The sequence below is a fragment of the Mesoplodon mirus genome (genome assembly GCF_964341445.2).
Source record: "Mesoplodon mirus genome assembly, chromosome: 7".
NCBI classification, from domain to species: Eukaryota; Metazoa; Chordata; class Mammalia; order Artiodactyla; family Ziphiidae; genus Mesoplodon; species Mesoplodon mirus.
In genome coordinates this window covers 57,988,474-58,011,080 of record NC_138983.1, presented here as the reverse complement: position 1 = coordinate 58,011,080, position 22,607 = coordinate 57,988,474, and the positions used below count along the sequence as shown (strand labels likewise).

The window sequence follows — 22,607 nt, the reverse complement described above, 5'->3', positions numbered from 1 at the left end:
GTGAGATGGTGGCAGAGCTGGGGCAGATCATGGTCCCCAGTGCCTGCATCCTAATGGCATTGCTTTGATCTCTCTGCCATGTAGTGTGTCTGTCTATCCCAAACTGTTTACCCCACTGGACTTTAAGCTACTTGAGGGCAGAGGCTATGTTCCGCTCATTTGTCTTCCCCTCTTGCCCAGGAGTACCATCAGAGCAATGATGCTTAAAGTGTAGTCCACATACTTGTGCTGGTCTGTGAACTTTGTTACTAGTCATCGGTGAGACAAGCACAGTAAGTGAGAGTAAGTGTCTGGAAACTTTTATAGCAACTTAAGAGTAATTTTGTCTGTTGAACCTAATGACAAATTTGGGCCTGTATTTTTTTTTTTTTCAGTACGCAGGCCTCTCACTGTTGTGGCCTCTCCTGTTGCGGAGCACAGGCTATGGACGCGCAGGCTCAGCAGCCATGGCTCACGGGTCCAGCCGCTCCGCGGCATGTGGGATCTTCCCGGACCGGGGCACAAACCCGTGTCCCCTGCATCGGCAGGCAGACTCTCAACCACTGCACCACCAGGGAAGCCCAGGGCCTGTATTTTATATGCCCTTTCAAAATATATTTTTTTCTAATAATTTGTTTTCATCATATTTTACAAAAAAGAAAACCTGTAGAAGACAGGTTTTTCAGATAGTTTGAGAAGCACTGCCTTAAAGCAACCCCTTCCCCACTCTCTTCTGCTTCTCCTTTTCCCTGTTTCCTTGAATCTCTTGCACTGGCTCCTCTTCTCATGCTCACACCTGAAATGTAGGTTCTCTCAGTTGTGTCCTTGGGCCTCTTTAGCTCGACAACTTTCCACGGACAACTCAGACTAAGCCAGCTTCCACCACCCCCAAGAGACTGACAACGCTCGAATCTTCACGCCCAACTTACAGTCCTTTCTCTCCTGAGCTTCAGACTCATTCTCCAACTGCCTGCTACACATCTCTACAGGAGTGTCCCACAGGTTCCCTGGCTGGTCAACAGCTATTTATTAGTCACCTACTATATGCCAGCTGTGAGGTTTTTCCCTAGGAGCCGTGAACATGGCAGTGAAATAAAGAGACAAGGTCTCTGTGATTACAAGGCTTACATCCTAGTGGCGGGGAGAGAGAGATGATAAACATGCAAACAAACATGATCATTTTAGGGACTGATAAGTACCATGAAGAAGATAAAATAAGGTAATATGACAGAAAGTGACTGGGGGGCTTCCCTGGAGGTGCAGTGGTTAAGAATCCTCCTGCCAATGCAGGGGACACGGGTTCGAGCCCTGGTCCGGGAAGATCCCACATGCTGCGGAGCAACTAAGCCTGTGTGCCACAACTACTGAGCCTACGTGTCACAACAACTGAAGCCCAGGCGCCTAGAGCCCGTGCTCTGCAACAAGAGAAGCCACCGCAATGAAAAGCCTGTGCACCACAACGAAGAGCAGCCCCTGCTCGCTGCAACTAGAGAAAGCTTGCGCACAGCAACAAAGACCCAACGCAGCCAAAAATAAAATTAATTAATTAAAACAAAAAAGTGACCGGGGAGCTATTTTACTAGGGTGAGGCCTCTCTGAGGAAGAGACATTTGAGTTGAGACCTGAATTCCCAAGGGGCAGAGTGTTCCCATCACTGGGAGAGGTTGGTACAGAGGCCCCGAGATGGAAAGGAGCTCAGTGTGCCTGAGGGGCGAAAGAAGGTCAGTGTCACTGGAGAACAATGAACAAGTGGGGTGAGGGAGTAGCTAGAGATGAGGTCACAGAGACAGGAAGGGTCTAGATAACATAGAGCCTTGTAGGCTCTGGTAAAGGATTTGGATTTCATTTTGGCTTCACTGGTATGCCAACAGAAGATTTTAAATTGCAGAAAGACAGGGTTTATTTTTAAAAAGATCCTCCTGGCAGTTATGTGGAGGATGGATTCATGGAGACACAAGTGGAAATGGTGAGACTACCCAGGAAGCTGTGGTGATCATCCAGGAGAACTGCATCGTGGTCCTGAACTGGGACTAGAGTTTGACTAGAGGCAAAAAAGGGATGGTTCAAGATGTACTTTAGAGGTACAGCTGACAGGACTTACTGAAGGACTTGATAGGCAGTGTAAGGGAGAAAGAGAATTCAAGGATAACTCTAAGATTTGTGGCCCGAAAACTAGGTAAATGACAGTTATCATTTACTGAGATGGAGAAGACTTGGGGGATACCAATTTTAGGAGAAAAATAGAAGTATATTTTGGCCATGATGACACTGAGACTGAGGAAAGAACTGGAGCCGGGGAAGTGAATTAAGTGATTACCTATCATTTCTTTTTGAGGACTTTTAACCATGAAGGGATGCAGAGAAATGAGGTGGCAGCTGGAGGTAGATATAGGGGTCAAGGGAAGTTTTTAGTTTGCTTTGTTGTTTAAGATGGGTGATATTAAGGCATGTTTTTATGCCGATGGGAATGAGCCAGCAGAGAGGAGAAAAAGGATAATGTAGGAAAGACAGGGGATCACCGGAGGAGCAAAGTAATTGAGAAAGAGAGAGGAAATAGGAGCCTGAGACCAAAAGCAGAGGTGATCTTAGGAACTTCTTCCATTGCAGAGAAGGAAGGCAGCATACAGGAGTATAGGTGCAGGTAGGCTGGTGGAAGTGGTGGTGGGAAGATAAGGTAGTTTCCTTATGACTGCAATTTATTTTCTCTATGAAGTGTGAAGTGAGATCATTAGTTTGGGAGTTGGGGAAGGAGAGTGCTGGAGGTTTGAGGAGAAAGAAGGTATATAAAAGTGGTCGTGATCCAGAACAAGACTGTGATTTTACTCAAGAAGTGTAGCGGGGTGGCTGCCAATACTGAGTGTCTGAAATTCACGGACATAAACGTAAAGTGAGTCAAGTTAGCATGGTTGTGTGATATTTTTTTTTCCAGCAATATTCAGCTCTTCAGATACAGACATGAAGTAAAAAGAAATTGGGTTTAACTAGGGCTAGTGTTTCATCAGGTGATTACAAAGAAGGGAGAGAGAAGCAAGGGAATAGTTAGAACACTGGGCCATGGAATCTAAAAGTGGGAAAGAGGGAGGAAGAAAATGTTCAAAGCAGAACTGGTCATTCCTCTGCACATCCAATCCACCCATACCTCCTTCCAGTATTGCTTACCTCAGTACAAGCACATACCATCTACTCGGCCATCCAGTCCAGAATCTGGACCTGATCTTGACTACTCCTTCTCTCTCACCATCTGATCCTAATGATTCTACTCCTAAATCTTTCTGGGATCAATCTTTCTCTCCTTTCCCACTGCAACTGCCTTGCTGTAGGTCTCACCTAGACAATTAAAATAGCTTTCAAATGAAATATTTTCCCTTTCTCCAATCATGCCCCTCCTAATATATTTTCCCCCTATTTTCTCTAATCTTTCTTTCAAGTATAACACATATACAGAAAAGTACAAAAAAGGCATAAGGATACAGCTCAAAGAATTTTCACAAGGTGGATGCATAACCAGCACCTAGGTAAAGAAGCAGGACATTATGCACCTCTGAAGCCCTCATGTGCCCTTCCCCAGTCACTATCTACCCTCTTGAGGGTAACCACCATCTTGACTTCTTACACATTGGGTGATTTGTCTATTTTGAACTTTATATATCAGTCCAGTCATACAGTTAGTACTCTTCCATGTCTGGCTTGTGTCCAGAAATGTTAGGTTGTTGAGATTCATCCATGTTGTTGTATACAGTAAGAGTTCATTCGTTAGTTTGTTCATTTGTCATTCATTCATTCTATTATTCCATTGTGTGTCCATAATTTATTTATCCATTCAACTACTGATACACATTTTTGAAACTTCTAAACTATCTTTCACATTAAACATAAATCTGATCCTCCCTACCCTTAATCTTAATGGTTTCCCACTGGAGGATAAAGTTCTATGTCCTTAGCAGATCTTATGTTACAGGCCTTCATTATTGGTTCCTGCTTTCCATTCTTCAATTCATACCCCATAAATTCAGCTCTTCTGAACTACCTGCCATGTACTGAATAAAGTATGCTGCTTTCTACTCCATACCTCCGAACATGCTGTTCCCTCTGCCTTTCTTCCTCAACCACCTGGTAAACTCACATGCATCCTTTAAGACTTAGTGTAAACACCATCTCCTATAGCATGCTTTCCCTGTTCTCCCCAGAGATTTTTTTTTTTTTTTTTTTTTGCGGTATGCGGGCCTCTCACTGCTGTGGCCTCTCCCGTTACGGAGCACAGGCTCCGGATGCGCAGGCTCAGTGGCCATGGCTCATGGGCCCAGCCGCTCCGCGGCATGTGGGATCTTCCCGGACCGGGACACGAACCCGTGTCCCCTGCATCAGCAGGCGGACTCTCAACCACTGCGCCACCAGGGAAGCCCGTCCCCAGAGATTTAAATGGTCTTTTCTTTGTGATCCATCAGCACCTTCTATACATCTCCATTAATGCATCAGACAGCAATTTTTTGCTAAAATGTCTGATTTCCTCACTGACCTATGAGTTCCTTAAGGGTAAAGACCATGTCTGGATCATCTTTTATTTCCCAGGTGCCTAGGGTGAAGCCTATGACAGGAGAGATGCTCAATAAGTGCTTGAAAAATAAGTGAGAAGACTCGCCCAGGGGTTACATAGTACCGTATGCGGGAGCTGGAAGGGGTCCTTGGAATCAGCTACACTAATTTCTCTGTTTTACTATGGAGGAGAAAGGTTTTGCCTAAAGCAGATAGGGTTTGCTGGTGGCAGAGCCAGAAGGTCTGATCTTCAGCCCAGTGCTCATCCCCCTTCCCTGCACTGCTGGCAAGAATCAGAGGGTGACATTTCCATGGAGGACAGCCTGGGGCAAAACCGATCCCCTCAACATCTGGCAGTGCAGCCAGATGGGCAGACAGTGAAGTGGAACAAGAAATGGAGCTCTAAGTTTCTAGCCCCAACAACAAAATAATAGGCTGTTAAAGGGAAGATATCAGCACTGGAAAGGTTCCTTGCCTCAGGCGGCAATGGTTGGGAATTTAAGGACAGCTGGTTAACACTGACAACTGAGCCCTGTACTTGGACAGAGGGACATGGAAGGGCAAGAAAATAGGTAGGAAAGAGGCTAAGGGAAGCCCTGGGGAAGATGCTATTAGGTTTCATAAAGCCCAGTGTTTCTGAGGTGATGAGCACCGGTGGCTGAAAAGGCAGGGGCACTGTGACTAAAAGAAGGAAGATAGCTTCATACATGAAGCTTTAAAAAGCCAGATATATTATGACACTCAGAGCAAGTGGGCCAGGAAGCAAAGACACCACATCTCCAGTGGCATCCAAATCTACAGTTGCTCTGGAGATTCCGGTGCATCCAAATATGTACTAAACTATGTGCAGGGCATTGTGGCAAAGGAGGCAGGGAAAGTAAGACATAACCCTCGCCCTCAAATGAACTCAGTCTAGCAGGGGGGACTGGACCCAAATCACAGGGAACAGGGAAGAGTTTAGAAGGGAGGTGGCATGAGAGCTGTGGATTGGCTGGTAGAAAGCATTCCACTAGGCTGAGAAACAAAGTCTTGAAGGGAAATGAGAGGCAGAAAGACCTGCCTGAGTAAAGGCACTGAGGTAGGAACACAGAAGTGACGTTACGCTGTAGCTGGAGTATTAGGGCAGCAGTGGGGAAAAAAAGCTAAGTGAGGGTCAGACTAGAACAACTCTAAAACCAGGTTAACAAATCAGGATGGGTAGAATTCCTTTTTTAAAAAAAAATACACGAGCACTGGGTGTTTTTCAAGTTAATAACAGATATTATATGTAGAGTGCTTACTCTGTAGAACCTACACATGCCCAGTCCTACAAAACCTTAGATGGTAGGTGGCATGCTCCCATTTCCATATGAGGAAAGAGAACTGCAGAACGGTCACAGCTTAGCCCGGACACACAGCTATTAAGGGCAGGGCTGTATTCAGATCCTGACTCCACAGTTTATGCTCCCTCCTTGTGGTCTTTCTCACCTGGGGTTTCTCCTTTGAACCACAACTGGGAAATTATTTGAGTAATGATTTTCTCGATTCTCTCAAGAATGGTACATAACTCATACCACTTTAGATGCCTGGGAGAGAAATTAATTCCTTGTGTGCAACAGACGCCTTAGAACATTAGAGCTTAATTTTCCAGAGGAACCCTGTTTGAGAAAGGCTGCATGACAAGAGATATGTTTTAGGAAAATCAATCTGGCAGTGGGATCACATCCCTGGGAGGAAAAAGCTGCAAAAGCACCTAAACAGCTTCGGAACTACTGGGATGAGTCAGCTCCAGGGGCTTGAGGAAGGAGGCCCCCATCTTCTCTAATTACTTGTCTCCTCAGTTGTCCTGCCCTCCCTTCATTCCTCCAACCTTTTCTTGTACTTGGCAGTCAAGTGCTGAAGCAGAGCCTTCCTGCTCGTAAGCCAGCAACCCAGGCAGAAGCAGTATCTTCAGAGATGAAAACCACAGAAGCCAGTGCACCCACTTTTCTGTGGAGGCTGGGGGGTAGAAAACTGGCACTACTGAACTCAGAACTCTTCCACAGAAATCCATCTGGCAAACTCCTATTACTCTCTCTGATAAGGCCGAAGCACGACATCCTCTGGGAAGCTTTCTGTAACTGATTCCACCTCCCTGCTCACCAGGCAGAAGCAGGTATTTCCTCCTCGGTATCCCCACAGCCCCTTGTCCAGGACCCTGCTGGAGCACCTGCCTGCTGTCACTGCCTGTTTCCATGTCTGTCTCCTCTACCAGCCTGAGCCTCTCTCAGGGTCAGGGACAGTTTGCCAGATCCATCTTAGGATGCCCTGAGGTCCATGGTCTCAAAGATGGCAACTGGCTTACCCAGAGTCACACTACAGAGCTGAGATCAGACACACTACAGGTCTGTCTGAGCCCCAAGACTGTTCTTTTCACTATGTTACAGGGTGTCCCGAAGATGAAGAAGGGCCTTTCTGTGCTAAGCACCCAGCCCAACACTGAAGAGTTCAGAGGCAGTGCTATCAGAGTAGACCAGACCACCTGGAGAGGCTTCCTTAGAGGTAGATCCTTGAAGAGTCTAAGGATCTAGCTGAGAAGACAGGGAACACGATGGTGTTTTAGGCAAGGTGGGGAAGTTGTGGGCAGAAACAGAATTAAGAAGCCATTAGGTAGGAGTACAGGTTTCATGGGGGAGGAATGGGATTACAGCTGCCAGGTGAGAGTTTGATTTCTTTATACAATCGTGGAGCACCTACCTGTACTAGGAGCTTTTATAGATGTCATCACTAATCCTCATGCCCACTAATCACTGTGATATTTCCCAGGTGTTACTTTACAGACAAGAAAACTGAGGCTTAGAGAGTTAAAGTAACATGTCCAAGCCAACAGAGCTAGTAGCTAGGGAAGCTGGGATTCAAACCCAGGTTGGTCTGACTCTGAAGCCTAAAGTCCTTTTTATTACTCCATGCTGCCTCTTAAGAGGTCAGAGAACTTCCCACATTACCAGACTGATGCTGCTGCCTGGACCTCCCCCCCGCCGAGCTCTCACGTCGGGACTGCTGATCAGAGGGGAAGCGCGGCTGCCCCCTCTAGCTCTAACCCTCTAAGATCTCGGGGCCCTAAATCCCTGTGGACTAAGCAATTTCAAGGACAAGGGTTCAGTGTTGACCTCGTGAGCACAGGCTGGCCCTGTGTCTAAACCTGCCTTGGATCTCTAAGGTGCTGCAGCAAAGCCGGTGGCAAATATAGGCTAAAAAAGCTGGATGGTCAGGAAGGCAGGGGCTGCCTTCCCTGAAACCTTCTGGAGGAGGTCAGCTGAGGTCAGAAAACTTCGGAAATGTCACTGACAAGAGCCCCTAGGACAAGGGAGCAGGATCCTGCCTCTCGGTTGGCTGGTCACACACAGAGGCGGACCGAGAGAGGTCAAGGGGGGCAGGGAGGTCAGAAGTTGGCAAGCCTGCAGGCCCTGAGTGACGGTGACGGCCACTTGTTCAGGTCAGAAAGGGAGAAATAAGTGGGTTAATGGTTTTGGCCCTTGAGGCTGGGAGGCTAGGGCAGGGGGTGTAAATGGATTCTGGGTAAAAAGGCAGGTGGGTGAACTGTAAAGGTGGGGGCTAAGGGCATCTGTTCCAAGTCAACAAGCAAGAACCATACCCCTGGAACGGCTCAAAGGGCCAGCCTTGGCCTGGGGGGTGAGGGTGGAGGGGTGCTTCATAAAAGGCCTGTGTTTCTTCATTTCAAAGGTGTTCGATCTGGAAGGCTGGGGAGAAGGACTCTTTTTAGAGTGAATTCCCTGTCTGCTTAGGGGCTGAGGGGAAGCAGGGAATGTAAACCACTGGACAATAGCTGGGGGTATTGATTGATTTTAAGGCATGGCAGAGAGAAGCTCCATGGTGAACACTCCACTTCCTAGCTACAGATGTCTCGTCGGAGAGCTTTCCAAAGGACAAAGTGAGTAGCATCTTGCCTGGGGACGTTTTCTAAGTCTCTGCTTCTGAGAGCAATGAGTTCTTGCTCCAGAAGCATCAGTCATCCCAGGCGCTGTCACCACATCTGTGAGCAGTCCTGCCCCTCACAATGTACATGCCCCAGACCAAGGCACACTCTAGCTACTCTGGGGCAGGTAGGTCCCTTGTAGGCTGGGGATATGGGCCAGGCCTGAGTCTTAAGTGAGTGTGGCTGGGGCTGATGGAAGGTGGCAGGATTTGAGGGTTACTGTGAAATCCTTCCAGTCCAATCACATGACAAGGACTAGAAAATGATCTGGGGAGGTTGGGCCAGGGAGGCAAAGGCTCTGGGACTGAAAGAACTTTCACTGAAGACTGGGTTTTGAAAAAGTGATTGGCTGCAAAGGACAGGTGGCAGAAGATACAGAGAAGAAAATCACACCTCATTTAAAAGAATCTATTTCAACCATTCAGAGAAGAACTAAAATGGAATGGACTCCTAGGGAAGAAGTAGGATTCCCTGAGTCCGAGACAATCCAAGGAAATGCCAGTCAGCCAGCTGTTGGAGAGGTTTCTGCCAGGAGAAGAGAAGTCAGGCAATCAGGGTAACCCAGAGGACTTCTGAGGATCCTTCTAGCTCCCAGGTTCTATGAAGAATGACCACTGACAAGGAATACCCTGGCGTCCAGGCCCAAGAGAGGGTCCCTAAACCTTTAAGAAGTGTAAGTGAGGGCATAAACAGGGAGTCAATGCCATACTCACTCTGGGGCCTGGGCACCACACATCCTGGCAAGATGCTTCCCTCCCTATTCCAAGGAGAGGCTGGAGTGGGATGAGGGAAAGTGACTGCGTGGGAGGCATCTGGCAGGGTGGCAGGTAACTCTGTAGCAGGCCTGGACAGGACCAGACTAGCCTGAGTCTGGGGATGGTACGTATTATCCCTCCAATTAAATCAATGCTCTCTAAAGGAAGGGTATTCAATCATTCAACAAAGATTTACTGAGTGCTTACTGTGTGCCAGGTACTTTACCAGGTGCTGGGAATGAATCAGCCATGGTTCTTGCCTTTGCTTTCAGGGAGCTCAGAGTCAGGTTAGAGAAAAGGCTACTGAACACAAAAAAACAATTCTAGATTGCAACAAGTGCGATGACAGAAAAGAGTAGGGTACCATGACCCAGAGTAATGGAAGGAGCCTAATTTAGACTAGGGTGGAGGTGGGATCAAGGAAGATGTCTTTGAGACTGGAGTTAGTAGAGATTTAAAGGGTCTCCCCCTTGGTCCACCAGCCCTGCTCTGGAGGTCACAGGGGAGAAGAGAGGACACTTTGGGGGACAGCAACAATCAAGAAAACTCTCAGAGCATGTGCAGACAGGCAGGATGGCATGGTACATCACACAATCACAGGCAAAGAACACACTCCAGCCACGTGAGGGCAAATCACACATGCACACGGCCACTCTCATGAAGTGCAGGCACCCTCGAGGCATTTCCAGCTCTAAGAGGGTAACAAGGCTCTGGGGAAGCATGGCATTTCCAGGGTAGAGAGGTTGATAAGTCCTTACTCTCTTTCCTTGTCACCCCCCCGCACCCCCCATTCACCCATGATCTCACCTCCATCAAGCAGCTCCTTGACGGTGCGGTAGTCGTCAGCAAGGACAGCATAGTGCAGGGCTGTGCAGCCCTTGAAGCTGGCACGGTTGTTCAGCCGGTTGTTGAAGTCATCCTCTCGGGTAACCAGGACTAGAGGGACAGCAACACAAACCCTTCCATTAGCAACAAATGCCATGAGCTGCCAACCTCTTCTTCTTTCTCTTGGCATTTTAATTCCCTCATTCACTCATCTACCTACTTACTAAACATATAATGGCACCTACTATGTGCCTGGCCATCTGTGCTGGGAAAGAGGAGGTAAAACAGAGCCCATCCACAAATGTTTACTGACATCCATTATATTGATAGGATTCACTTGGGGACACGGAAATGAATCAGACATGGTCCCTGACCTAATCTGACAAAGGAGGCAGACAGTAGACAGATGTTTACAGTATTGTTTGAGATAAATGCCATTATAGGTATAACGGGATGATATAGAAAGCCAGAAGGGAACTTAGCTCAATTTGGGCATGGAGAGGATCTCAAAAGATGACAGTCTTGAAGGGTGAAGAGAAGTTATCCAGGTGAAGAGAATTTATCCAGGTGAAGAAAAGAAGGCTAGGGTAAGACTCGGGACAAGGGACTTCCCTGGTGGCGCAGTGGTTAAGAATCCGCCTACCAATGCAGGGGACACGGGTTCGAGCCCTGGTCTGGGAAGATCACACATGCCGCAGAGCAGCTGGGCCCGTGCACCGCAACTACTGAGCCCATGGCTCTGGAGCCCGCGAGCCACAAGTACTGAGTCTGCGTGCTGCAACTACTGAAGCCTGCGCGCCTAGAGCCTGTGCTCTGCAACGGGAGAAGCCACTGCAATGAGAAGCCCGTGCACTGCAACGAAGGGTAGCCCCTGCTCACTGCAACTAGAGAAAGCCCATGCGCGGCAGCGAAGACCAAACGCAGCCATAAAAAAACAAAAAAGACATGGGACAAGTCAGGAAAGAGACAGAGGCTGTTCTTAGCAGAACAGTAACATACCTCCTCTGTGCTCTGAAGATGTCTACAATATAGTGAGTATTTAATGTTTCGTAAAGAACTTTTAAAATTTATAAAAGCCATTAAAAATTTGAAAGTACAAAGAAGAAAAAGCATCATTATCTCTGCAACTTGAGAAACTGCATTTAGTATTTTGGTATATGTCCTCTGATATCTATATCTATATCTACATCTATATCTATAGGTATAGCTATACCTGCATATATATCCTACAAAACTGGAATTTACTACATTGCAATTTTGTAATCTGCTTTTTTTCCCTTAATAAATGTACTGTGAACATTTGTTTTTGAAGGTAGGAAGAATAAGCATTTCATGTGTCAAAGAACCAAAAACCCCCAGGCTCACTCTAGTGCTAATATTAGTGACTCTCTCTCTCCAAATTGATACAAAAAAACCTAAAACCAGTTGCATCACTCTAGGTTAGGTGACCACACATGTCCTTGTTCACCGGGGACAGTCATGACTTATGCTTGTTGTCCTGAATGGTCCCAGTCTGGACAATAGTTGGAAGGCTACCCAACCTCTGGGCCCTCCCTTGGGAACCGAGCCCCCGTGGAATGATATCTATGCTGCTTAGGTGATGGGGTGTCTTTCTGCCTCATGCAGAAATTATTGGAGTTCTTGCCTTATGTTCCCTCCTGAGCTTAGTTCATTGGAGGAGGAATTTGGATCCTACCTACCTGTACCCACTCCTCCCCGAGTCCAGGGCACAGGGCCTGCAGAGGGCAGGCTCCTCCTACCTCCCACTGGATAAAGGCGTGTAATTCATAACCTTGCCTATGCAGTCAAAAGCACCAGACAATTCTGAAACCATTCTTTTCCAAGTTGTCTTGGAATGAAATCTATGCGTTTTCCCCTCCTACAAAACTGAACTTGCTATTAAAAGTCCCAAAAGCCAGAAGACTATCATGCCTCTTCCTAATCCTAATAGATTTCACTTACTGACCTTCCTCTACTCTGTGGCTGACATGGTCATTTCACACAATCTATTTAATTCTCCTAACTACCTTATATAGTAGGTATTATAATTCCCATTTTATAGATGGAAGCTAAAGCACAGAGATCATAGAGCTAATAAGTGGTTAAGTGAGGATTAGAACCCAGGTCTAATCTGAGTCCTCACCCTTTTTTCCCATCATATCATGCTGTCACTCTCATTTTGCAAATGAGGGAATCAGAGCCCAGAGCCCAGATGTTCTGGTCCCAGCCTTGGCTCCTACTCCCTCTTCTTTCCCTGCTCAAGTGAAGGTGCCAGCACACTCTCTATGGAACTTGCCCCAACAGAGATCAGCCTGAGGTTTGTAGTTAATACCGGATAAGCTTACTTAGGTGGACGCATTTCAAATGTTTGGTCAAAATGAAGTTGTTGGAGTGTGTAACTGGAGAACAGACCACACTTTCTTGTGGTCTGGTGAATCAGTGGTCCATCAGCTCTTCTGTACCAGACAGAGGCTCTCCTGACTGATGACCCCCACCCCTGGAGTGTTATCTGACCTTTCCTGGAGCAGGGAAAACAGGAAGAAGGCCTCTGATTAGCTAACGTGTAAGTCCGTTGTGCAATGGCATCTGCATTTTTCTCATAAGAGCCCTTTAGGATCTAACTCAGAGATTAACTCTTGGTCATGAACAGTCTCATCAAATCATGGTAAGGGATCTTGTTTCCAGCCCACTGCAGATTAGAAGAAGCAAACTAGAAGGCTAGGGAGAAGTCTTCAGAATCAAGTATGCTGATTACAATCAAGTGCTGACCAGTCAGGGAGGGAAAAGAACAGCACAATATAAAGCTGAAAGAGGAAGCCACAGAATACAGTGCCTCAAGAGCCCCTAGGGCACCACTGAATTGCCACATAGGACATTAACTGCTAGATATAATGATGAACCTGACGAAAAGTGATAGCTGGTTCAAGAAAGCCGGAAGGGTATAATCCATTTTACAAAGAAAATATATCATTCATTCAAAATATATCATTAATGAACACCAATGCATGGTGGTAGCTTCTGGAGATATACTAATAAGACACACTTCTTGACTCTAAGAAGTTAACAGTCTAATGCAAGAATCAGACCACTGAATGGACAAATTATAACACTGTTTCACGAGTGCAAGATAGAGCTACACACAGGGTGCCTACCATAAAAAAGTAGATGAACTCAAGGGACACAGCTGGTCTATTTGGTTCAGGGACAAACATCAGCAGAGTGGCAGTGTCACAGCCCAGCTAATAAGGAATGTCCATGAAGAGGGCCCCTGCTCCCCTCTGAGGTCTCATCACTTACCATCCCCTTCCTAATGCTCTTTCTTGCCTCTTGGCTTTTGCAAATACTATTCCACAGCCTGGAACATTTCCCCCTCTCCCATGCCTTCAGCTGACTAACTCCAATTCACTTATAGGCCTCTGATTAGAAGTCACTTCCTCTAGTGATTCTTGCTGAGTTTGAGGTAGTTACTCTTCCCAAGAGCTTCCCTAGCACTTTAGGCACCTCCCAATTATGGTGTTTATTACCCACTCCATTGCAATCATCTGTTTACTTGACTACGTTCCCCACTAGACCAAAAGCGCAATGAGGACAGGAAGCGTGACTGTCTTCCCCACAGTTGTATCCCAGTGCCCAGTACGGTGTATGACCATAAACATGTGCTTAACAAATACTTGCTGAATCAGCAAATGCATACCTAATACATAAATAAGGCCCTAATATTATCTTGTTTTTAGAATAATAATAATAATGCCAGCCAGCAGTAGAAGTAGAGTGCAGCTGTTAAATAAGTGAGCTCTGGAGCCAGACCACTTGTGTTTGGGTCCCAGTTCTGAATTTACTGACTGTGTAATCTTGGGTAACTCACCTAACCTCTCCATGCCAAGTTTCTTTACCTGTACGCAGAGATGATAACAGTGCCCTCTCATGGGATATTGTAAGGATTGAATGAGACACTGTGAGTAAAGGGGCTTGGAACAGGGCCTAACAGTACCTCTTAGTCAATGTCAGCTATTATCCTTACTGTCTAGTCTTGTGCTTCCAAAAGTGTATTCTCTCTGTGAAAAGAGGTGTGGGGAACCCTGCATGCACTTTTCCCCTCCAAAGGGCACAGTTCTGAGTAAGAACCATCTGTTTAATTTGGCGTTACTCAGCAGTTTTATGTCTGACAGCCTCTTTCCACCCAACCCTTGTTAAAATCCTGCAGTACTGGTGTTCCATGGAACACTCTTTGGAACTGAGTTGTGCATAACAATCTGTAAAGCACTTCATTTACTTATTTATTTCAGAATGACCCTGTGAGGTGGAAGTTCACTCTCCCCATTTTATAGATGGGGAAGCTGAAGTTCAGCAGGGTGCCACAGTCAGTCACCGGTGGAGCTAGGACCCAGTCCAGGTCAGCTAGGCTCATTTCATGCTCTTAACAGTAAGCTCTTCTCCCCTCATCGCCCAGTTTTAGAAGCCCTGACCCAGGATATCTTGCTGAAACCCCCAGATCATTAGATCTCATACTCTTCTCTATCCAAAAAAAAAAAAAGACTAAAGGTGGAAAGGAGGTGTGTGCAGCATGCACCCTCACGTTCTTACTTGCTCTCACAGAGAAAGCAGGAGCAAACCCACAGAAGCTAAAGTGACTCATCCAAGGCTGTTTCACCAGCTGGCCACCACGGTGGTCTTTTGAGGCCCGGTGTTTACAGCTGGTCCTCAGCCAGTGAACCATCCCCTTCCCAAAGACATCTACCAGCCTGTCTCCAGCACAGGGGGAGATGGGCTCAGGCTCCTGTTTCCCCTCCAGGCCAGCCATTCCTGTCCCTTCACCCTTGTGGCCACAGGAAGAATGACAAAGCATTACCTTGTTATCCTTCTGCTCCCACCTCTGCCTTTTGATGTTGCAAAGTCTATGGCATGGTGTTGTGGCCAGGGTCAGTCTGAGTGCCGTGGCAGGTGTGCACCTGACGTACACTGTGCAGGATTCCCTGCACTTAGCAGTGCCAAGGAGTTAGCAGAGGTGAAAGTTGTCCCCAAAGCCCTTCCTACAGCCTGGCCACTACTCAGCACTGCTGAAACTGCAGAACAAAACTAAACAAAACAAAACAAACCACTGCCTCCAGCAATAAGAAACAGTAATTTAAGGTAAAGGAGTCACACAGTCCTGAATCTTAGCTCTGCCACTTACTAAGTTCTTCTATCTGTAAAATGGGCATGACAAGCAATGATTTAAGGAATACTAAATATTTAAGTATTATGAGAATAAATTCTGATAACAGATTTTTAAAAACATTACCACAAACATTTAGTAATGCTGTTTTCTCCCCTGGGGTAGGCACTGCGGATGCAGAAGTGAATCAGACATGGCTTCTGTCCTCATATTGCTAAGGCTATTGGAGGAGACTGAAAAAAGGCATGTGAGGCAAAATGGGTGGTCTCCAGATAACAAAAGCTTTATTATCATTGCCTTGTGTGGAGGAAAGGTAACCCAAGCTAAAAGTCTCTCCCTCAGGCTCAGCCTCTACCCGCCACGCCCAGGAACTTATGCCATCTAATGTCATGGAGTGTGTAGCAGTGCCTTTAAAAACATGAGCATGTCTCCATGAGAGGGAACCTTTAGGACTAACCTGACAAACACAAGGATAACCTCTTACATTTGTGCAGCACTTTACGGTTTAGAGAGCGCTTCAATGCAATTGTTTCCTTACCCCAGGTCAACCTAGGACAGATAGGTCAAATATTATTCTATTGAACAGAGGAGACAGAGGTAAAGAGGTTGGATGGCCTGCCCAACTTGGATTGCTAATTGGGGTGGACCAGGACTAGGTCCTGAGCCCGCTTGGCTCCATCCTCCATATTGCACAGCTTCGCCAGTGCCCACAGGCTCAAGCCTCACATACCCCAGCATCAGCGGACCTGGCTTGAAGCTCAGGGACTAAGCTAAATTCTTACCAAGAGTCTCCAGGAAGAAGCCTCTGGGCTCACAGCTCCCTCCCCACAAGGTGTTGTGTATCTACCACCTCATTAAATCCTTATTCCTACTGCCAGCATCGGCAAGCTGCCTCAACTTCTGCGGGCACTGTTGGCTCTGGCTTTTGTGTTTATCTTCAGCCAGGGGATGGGGCAAGAAGGAGACTCTCCGTGCTGGGTCACCAAGAGACCATCTCTGGGGAGGGCAAGGCTCTTCATTTCCTTCCACAGCCTGGAGGACCCTCCTTCCTCTCCAAATCCTAACTGTTCTTTAAACCCAATTCAAGGCCTCCTCTTCTAGGAAGTCCTTTCCTCCCTGCTCTGCCCTGGATGCCTATCATGTTGATTGTGTGTATCCATTTACCACTTACTTATTGACTGTCTTATAACGGCTCTTATAATACTTTCTTGTGTTAAAATTTCCCTTCTGACTCCCTAATTTCCTCATGGATGACAGAAACTAGTTCATAACATTTTCTGTATGTATCTCACCCAGCATCACTTCAGTATTTCATGCAGCTTCAGCAATGAGCACACAGGAGCCTTGGTTCACCCCTGCCCTGGAGCACACCACTACTGAGCACCTCAGCACAGTGAGTGCTATGAAAGGCATGTGTGCAAACTGTCTGATGGCAGCAAAGACAGGGCGCGTGTCATGTGGCTTGGGGAGGAATCTCCCAGAAAAGCTATCTGGAAGATGAGGTGGAGAAGAGTGTTCCAGGAAAGGAAGTGGTGCTTGCAAAGGACAGAGGGTGAAGGCTGCATTACCTGCCCATACAAGAAACTGGGAGTCCTTCAGAAAACTTGGAATGCTGAGTGAAGGCAGGTGGAGCAGTGGGCACAGATGAGGTTGCCCAGGCAGGCAGAGGCCTGATCGAGAGGGGTTTGGACTCTATCCTGAAAGCTATGCGCAGGCAATGGTTTTTACTGATGAATTAAGCAGCATGGGGAACAGCAAAACAGACCAGGAGAAAAGTGAACTGGGTTCAAAAATGGCTTTCACTAAACTTGACATGTATCTCAATCCCTCCATGTCCCAGATCCCCTATTTTTTTTTTTTTTTTTTTTGGTGTGTGGTATGCGGGCCTCTCACTGTTATGGCCTCTACCGTTGCGGAGCACAGGCTCCGGACGCGCAGGCTCAGCGGCCATGGCTCACGGGCCCAGCCGCTCTGCGGCATGTGGGATCTTCCCGGACTGGGACACGAACCCGTGTCCCCTGCATTGGCAGGCGGACTCTCAACCACTGCGCCACCAGGGAAGGCCCTCAGATCCCCTATTTTTAAAGTAGAGGATTTTTTTCACATCAGTGGCTCTTAAACTTTAGTGGCAACAGAATCACACGGGTAACTTGTAAGGAAAAAAACAAACAAACAGTTGATTCTTGGGCCCTCGCTTCAGCAATTTAGATTCAATAGGCAGGGCCTGGGAATGCACAGTTGAAAAAGCCCTTTGTGTTGCTCCTCACAGAAAACTCTGAGCAGCACTGGACTACTCTCTGAGGGTCTGGTCTCTGAGGGTCCTTCCCATTCTAATCTTGTCATGAACACAAGAAAGATGCAAGGCTGGCCAAACCCATCCCACTTCCAAATGCCTGATCCTGCTCTAGGGAAGCCAAGGATGTCTAGGCACCAGAATGTTCTTCCCAAGGCCCATGTTTAGAAAGTTAGAGCAAAGCCCCCGGGACACCAAGTCTTGGGATACTGGAGACATCCAATATCTCATTTAAACCTGCTCTCCCTGCCAAAATCCAACTGGAATTAGGTCCTTCTATACCATATACTCTAGTCTTTTTCCTTGTTTATCCAGCAAAGTGTTACGTACTTTCCATGGGCTGGGCCATGGCAATATGAACAGGCTCTGCCCTCAAGATCTTATAAATGCTGCAAATAACATCAAAAGAATCTATCTTTTACCAAGTATCTCTGAAAGGAAAGAGTTCAGAGTACTGAGGTGGAAAGACCTGGATTCTAATCCTGGTGACTCTAGAAAATTATTTCATCCCTCTGAGCTTCAAATTGCTCACTGGTAAAATGGAAGCATTAATATCTTTGAATTGGGTTGTTGTGAAAATTGAAATGATGTGATACAGTGAAGGGCACAGGAAATGGCTGCATCTAGGAAATGGCGATTTTTAAATTAACATGTCCTCCGCTGTCCTGGAACCTGTAATATATCCATATTCCTCTGTTTGACTTTCAGAGGCTCTCCTACCTGGTCCTAATGTCTCCAAATAGACTTCCAACTCCTTCCTTCCTGCTGGAGAGACCCCCCTCCATGAGATGACCCTGGTGATCCTACCATGAATCCTCAGTAGGCAGCACTGTGTATTAGGAAGAGCATAAAGGTCAGAGCCAGTCAGACTGGTAAGCAAAACTCACTGTATGACCTTGATCAAATTAACATCTCTGAGAATCTGTTTTCTCATCTGTAAGATAGATATCATCACCTATCTCACAAGATTCAATGGCAAATCCCATTAAAAAATGGACAAAGAATCTGAGTAGATATTTCTCCAAAGAAGACACATAATGGCCTAAAAGCACATGAAAAGATGCTCAACATCATTAGCCATCAAATGCAAATCAAAACCACAATGAGATACCACTTCACATCCACTAGGATGGCTAAAGTGAAAAAGACAGGCAATAATACGTGTTGATGAGGATGCAGAGAACCTGGAACCCTCATACATGGCTAGTGGGAATGTAAAATGATGCAGCCTCTTTGGAAAACAGTCTGGTAGTTCCTCAAAAGGTTAAACATAGAGTTACTATATGACCCAGCAATTCTATTCCTAGATATAAACCCAAGAAAACTGAAAACATTATGTTCACACAAAAACTTGTACACAAACATTCACAGCAGCATTATTCATGATAGCAAAAGTTGAAACAACTGAAATGACCCTCAATTGATGAATGGATAAACTAAATGTAGTATAGCCACCAATGGAATATTATTCAGCTAAGAAAAAGGAATGAAGTACTGATACGTGCTACAACTTGAATGAATCCTGAAAACATGCTAAGTCAAAAAGAATTCAGCCACAAAAGATCACATATTGTATGATTCCATTTATATGAAGTGTCCAGAATGGGCAAACCTATGGAAACAGAAAGTAGATTAGTGGTTGTCTAGAGCTAGGGAGAGTTGAGAGACGTGGAGAATGACTGATAATGGGTACGGGGTTTCTTTATAGGGTGATGAAAATGTTCTAAAATTGATTGTGGTGATGGTGGCACAAATCTTGTGAATACACTATAAACCACTGAATTATACACTTTAAATGAGTAAACTGTATAGTATGTAAATTAACTCTCAATAAAACTATTACATTAAAAAATGTAAAGAACTGAGCACATTGCCTGATGTAGTAAGGATGCAATAAATGGTAATAAATTTATTATTGTGCCCTTTCCTCTTCTTGATGCCACTCTAACCACGGCCAGAATCACCTCTTACACTAATACTGAAGAATATGTCAGGCTCACTGAAGGAAGCCCATTTCATACTCAGTGAAGGGTCACAGGTGAGTTCCGAAGGCTAATATCCCAGGACTAAGAGTCTTACATAAATATATAACTCTTGGGGGACTTCCCAAGAGTGAAGTTCTTTAGTGAATGGATGTTACGCTTGTCTCTCCAAGCAGAAACCACTGGGGGTCCAGTGGTTGAGATTCTGTGCTTCCACTGCAGGGGGCATGGGTTTGATCCCTGGTTCAGGAACTATGATCTCACATGCCGTGCAATGCAGCAAAAAATTTAAAAATATATTTAAAAATATATTTATATACATATTAATACACACACACACACACATATATATAAAACTCTTGAAGTAATAAGGAAATAATGGCCTCTGTTTACTGAGCACTTACCATGTGCCAGGTACTGTGCAAGGAACTTTACAATTATTTTTCTTGAAAGAATCATATAGGGCTGTTATTATTCTTATTTACTAAATGAAGCAACTGGCACTTAGAGAGGTTATGTAGCTTGTTTCAGGTCATACTGGTAGTCAATGACTGAGCTAGTCTGTTCAACTCCAAGGCTTTTACTCTCTTCTCTATGTGATATCATGGCTTCACTATTTCTTCCTTTTATTTATCTATGTTTTACCCATTCTTTACAACTCAAGAAGCCTGGTTTTCACCGATCTCCCTTTCCTCTCTGCATTCTAGTACTGTCTAGTCCACATCAAATTAGTTAACATTTTCTCTTACATAGTCTTTTGTGTTCTCAGATTGCTTCATGCATACACTCTTGAGCATCGCAGGTGTTCCATAAATACTTTTTTAGTGAATGGATGTTACGCTTGTCTCTCCAAGCAGAAAACAGGTTCTTGAAGGACAGATACTGTGTCTTATAGATCTCTTTAACCTTCATGTAGAGAACGGTCATCTAGGCTGGCCTATGGCTGGAGGGTTAGACCCTGCTTAAAAATAGTTCTCACAAACACCATGCTCTCTGCCCATAGACTGGAAGGTTTCTCCTTAAGAACAGGACCCTAGCTCACCTTATTATACCTTATCATAGTGTAGCATGAGCACTGGCACTTTCTGTAGTAGGAGCTCAGAAAGGTTTGATGAATTAAAGAGAAGACTGGGCTAGCACTTACTCTATTGGAGACACATCAAGGGCAGCCTTCCCATTGGGATCCCAAGTCCATCTTCTCTCACTCCAAGAAAGAGAAGTGGAAGAGCAGGAAGGTTGGCCTGGAACCTTAAGATGATAGGTTGTTCACCCTGCCTGTGGCCCTAGACAGTCAGTGTGGCATCCTCTCTGGCCCAGGACCCTCCTCTGACCACAGACCCAGGTACAGCTTTCCAGAGCCCATGTCTCACCTGCACACCATCAAAATCAAAGAGCTGGGCAAACTCTTAAGAATCTGTTACTTGTTCTGTTATCTTTTACTCTGTTATCTACAGACCCATCAACAGTCTGTGAACTTCCACTACTTCCCATCTCTCCTAACTCTCAGGGGAATAACATGCTCACAGGTATCTAGAGTCCCTTTGATCTGTCCTATAATTACCCTGATCTCACCTTCTCCTACTCCCCTGCCCCCACCCTGATCCTAACCAAAGCAGTATTCTTTCAGGTCCAGGGATCCTCTGGGCAGGGCTGGCAACAAGAGGAAGGAGTCTGACCTCTCTGCCTCTCAGCAAGCTATGCTACTTGGTTGGCCAAACTTGGTCCCTCTGTGCTCCCCATCTCTACACCTGCTTGCCTCTCCTCTGCCTTTTCTTTAAGATGTTAAAAACCCGCAATAAAAAACAAATACAAAATGCTGTAATTAATAGCCAATTCCAAGCCAACCCAGCATCTCTACTAATAAACCTCAACACTTGCAAAAAGAACAATAAATTCTGCCCCTCTCTGGTTCTGGGGTGGTCTCTTATATATACTCTGTGTGTGTGTATGTATGTGGGTAAGTGTGTCTACATATATATTTATTTTCCTTTATTTCCCATCCAGGGAGGGGCAGAATAATGAACTGCGTGCGTCAGGGAAGATGAATCTGAGATACTAGGGAGCAGTGCAGTAAAAAGATTAAAGTGTTATTATTGTTGGGTTTTTTTCCCCCATGGTCCATTGTGACAGCTCGACCGTCATCTGTAAAAAATGTCTCAGTGAGAGATAATCATCGGAAACTCAATAAAGCGTCAGGGGGAGCCTCAGCCCCCATCAATCACTGGGTGCCTGGAAAATTTCAGCCCTCTGTCTCCCTTCCTGCTATCCATATAAATGTCTCCAATATATTTTGTGTGGTGTGTGGGACCCATCCCTGATTTGGAACTTTTGATGAAAAATATTTATACACAAAATATGTAAATCAGTTAAAAATCATAAGACTAATTCTTTGACACCCCATCCCACTTTTTTCTTATTTTTATAAATGTATCGAATTTATTCTTTTTAATAAAACATGTCAACTAGTCTATCTCCCTCTCCTAGTTAAATGTATATATAGATTTGGAGGGCTAAAAGGATGGAAACAATTAACCTAACTGGCTGCTACACTTAATCTTGAAGTTGACCAAAAGGCCTGATGGATAGACAGTGCATTGTCCATCCTAGTGACTCTGTAGTGGCTGACACTGCTGAGAAATGACATGTAGAACCACTGGCACTGAAGGTGTGACAAGGCTCTGACAATGATGAGGAAGAGGCAGGGACATTATTAAAAATAATAGCTTGCCCAAACAGCTTTTGGCCTGGCAGATCTCCAAGCCTTCCAAGACTTCGGACAAGTCAGAGGTTCTGAGCTAAGTGTGGGGCACATACAGGCTGATACGGTTGCTGGGTTCCTACAAGGGCAGGAGACAGTTCTGCTGGCACTTGGCATCATCTCTCTGCCTCAGTTTCCTTCAGTGCCTACATCACAGGGTTGCTGTGAGCACACAGTAAGTATCAATAAACATAACCTGCTGCTGTAGCTATCATCATCATCATCATCTTACTATTATTATTATCACTTCCCCCTGCTTCTCTACTCTGGAAGGAATCAGTTCCTGCAGTACCTTCTCCTCTAGGACCTTCAAGACTCCTCTCTGCCTAAAGGATAAGGTCCAAGAATCTTGATTTGGCCCCAGTCTACTCT

The 22,607-nt window shown here is 45.7% G+C and overlaps 1 protein-coding gene across 1 annotated transcript in view; it reads right to left on the bottom strand.

Annotated features, from left to right (window-relative positions):
- The window catches only part of CLPB (ClpB family mitochondrial disaggregase), a 148,823-nt gene that overhangs the window by 61,979 nt on the left and 64,237 nt on the right, over positions 1–22,607 (bottom strand). Inside the window, exon 5 of the mRNA XM_082626742.1 lies at positions 10,030–10,158. Within this exon, the coding sequence (XP_082482868.1) occupies positions 10,030–10,158 (129 nt within the window). The remainder of the gene's footprint in view (positions 1–10,029; positions 10,159–22,607) is intronic.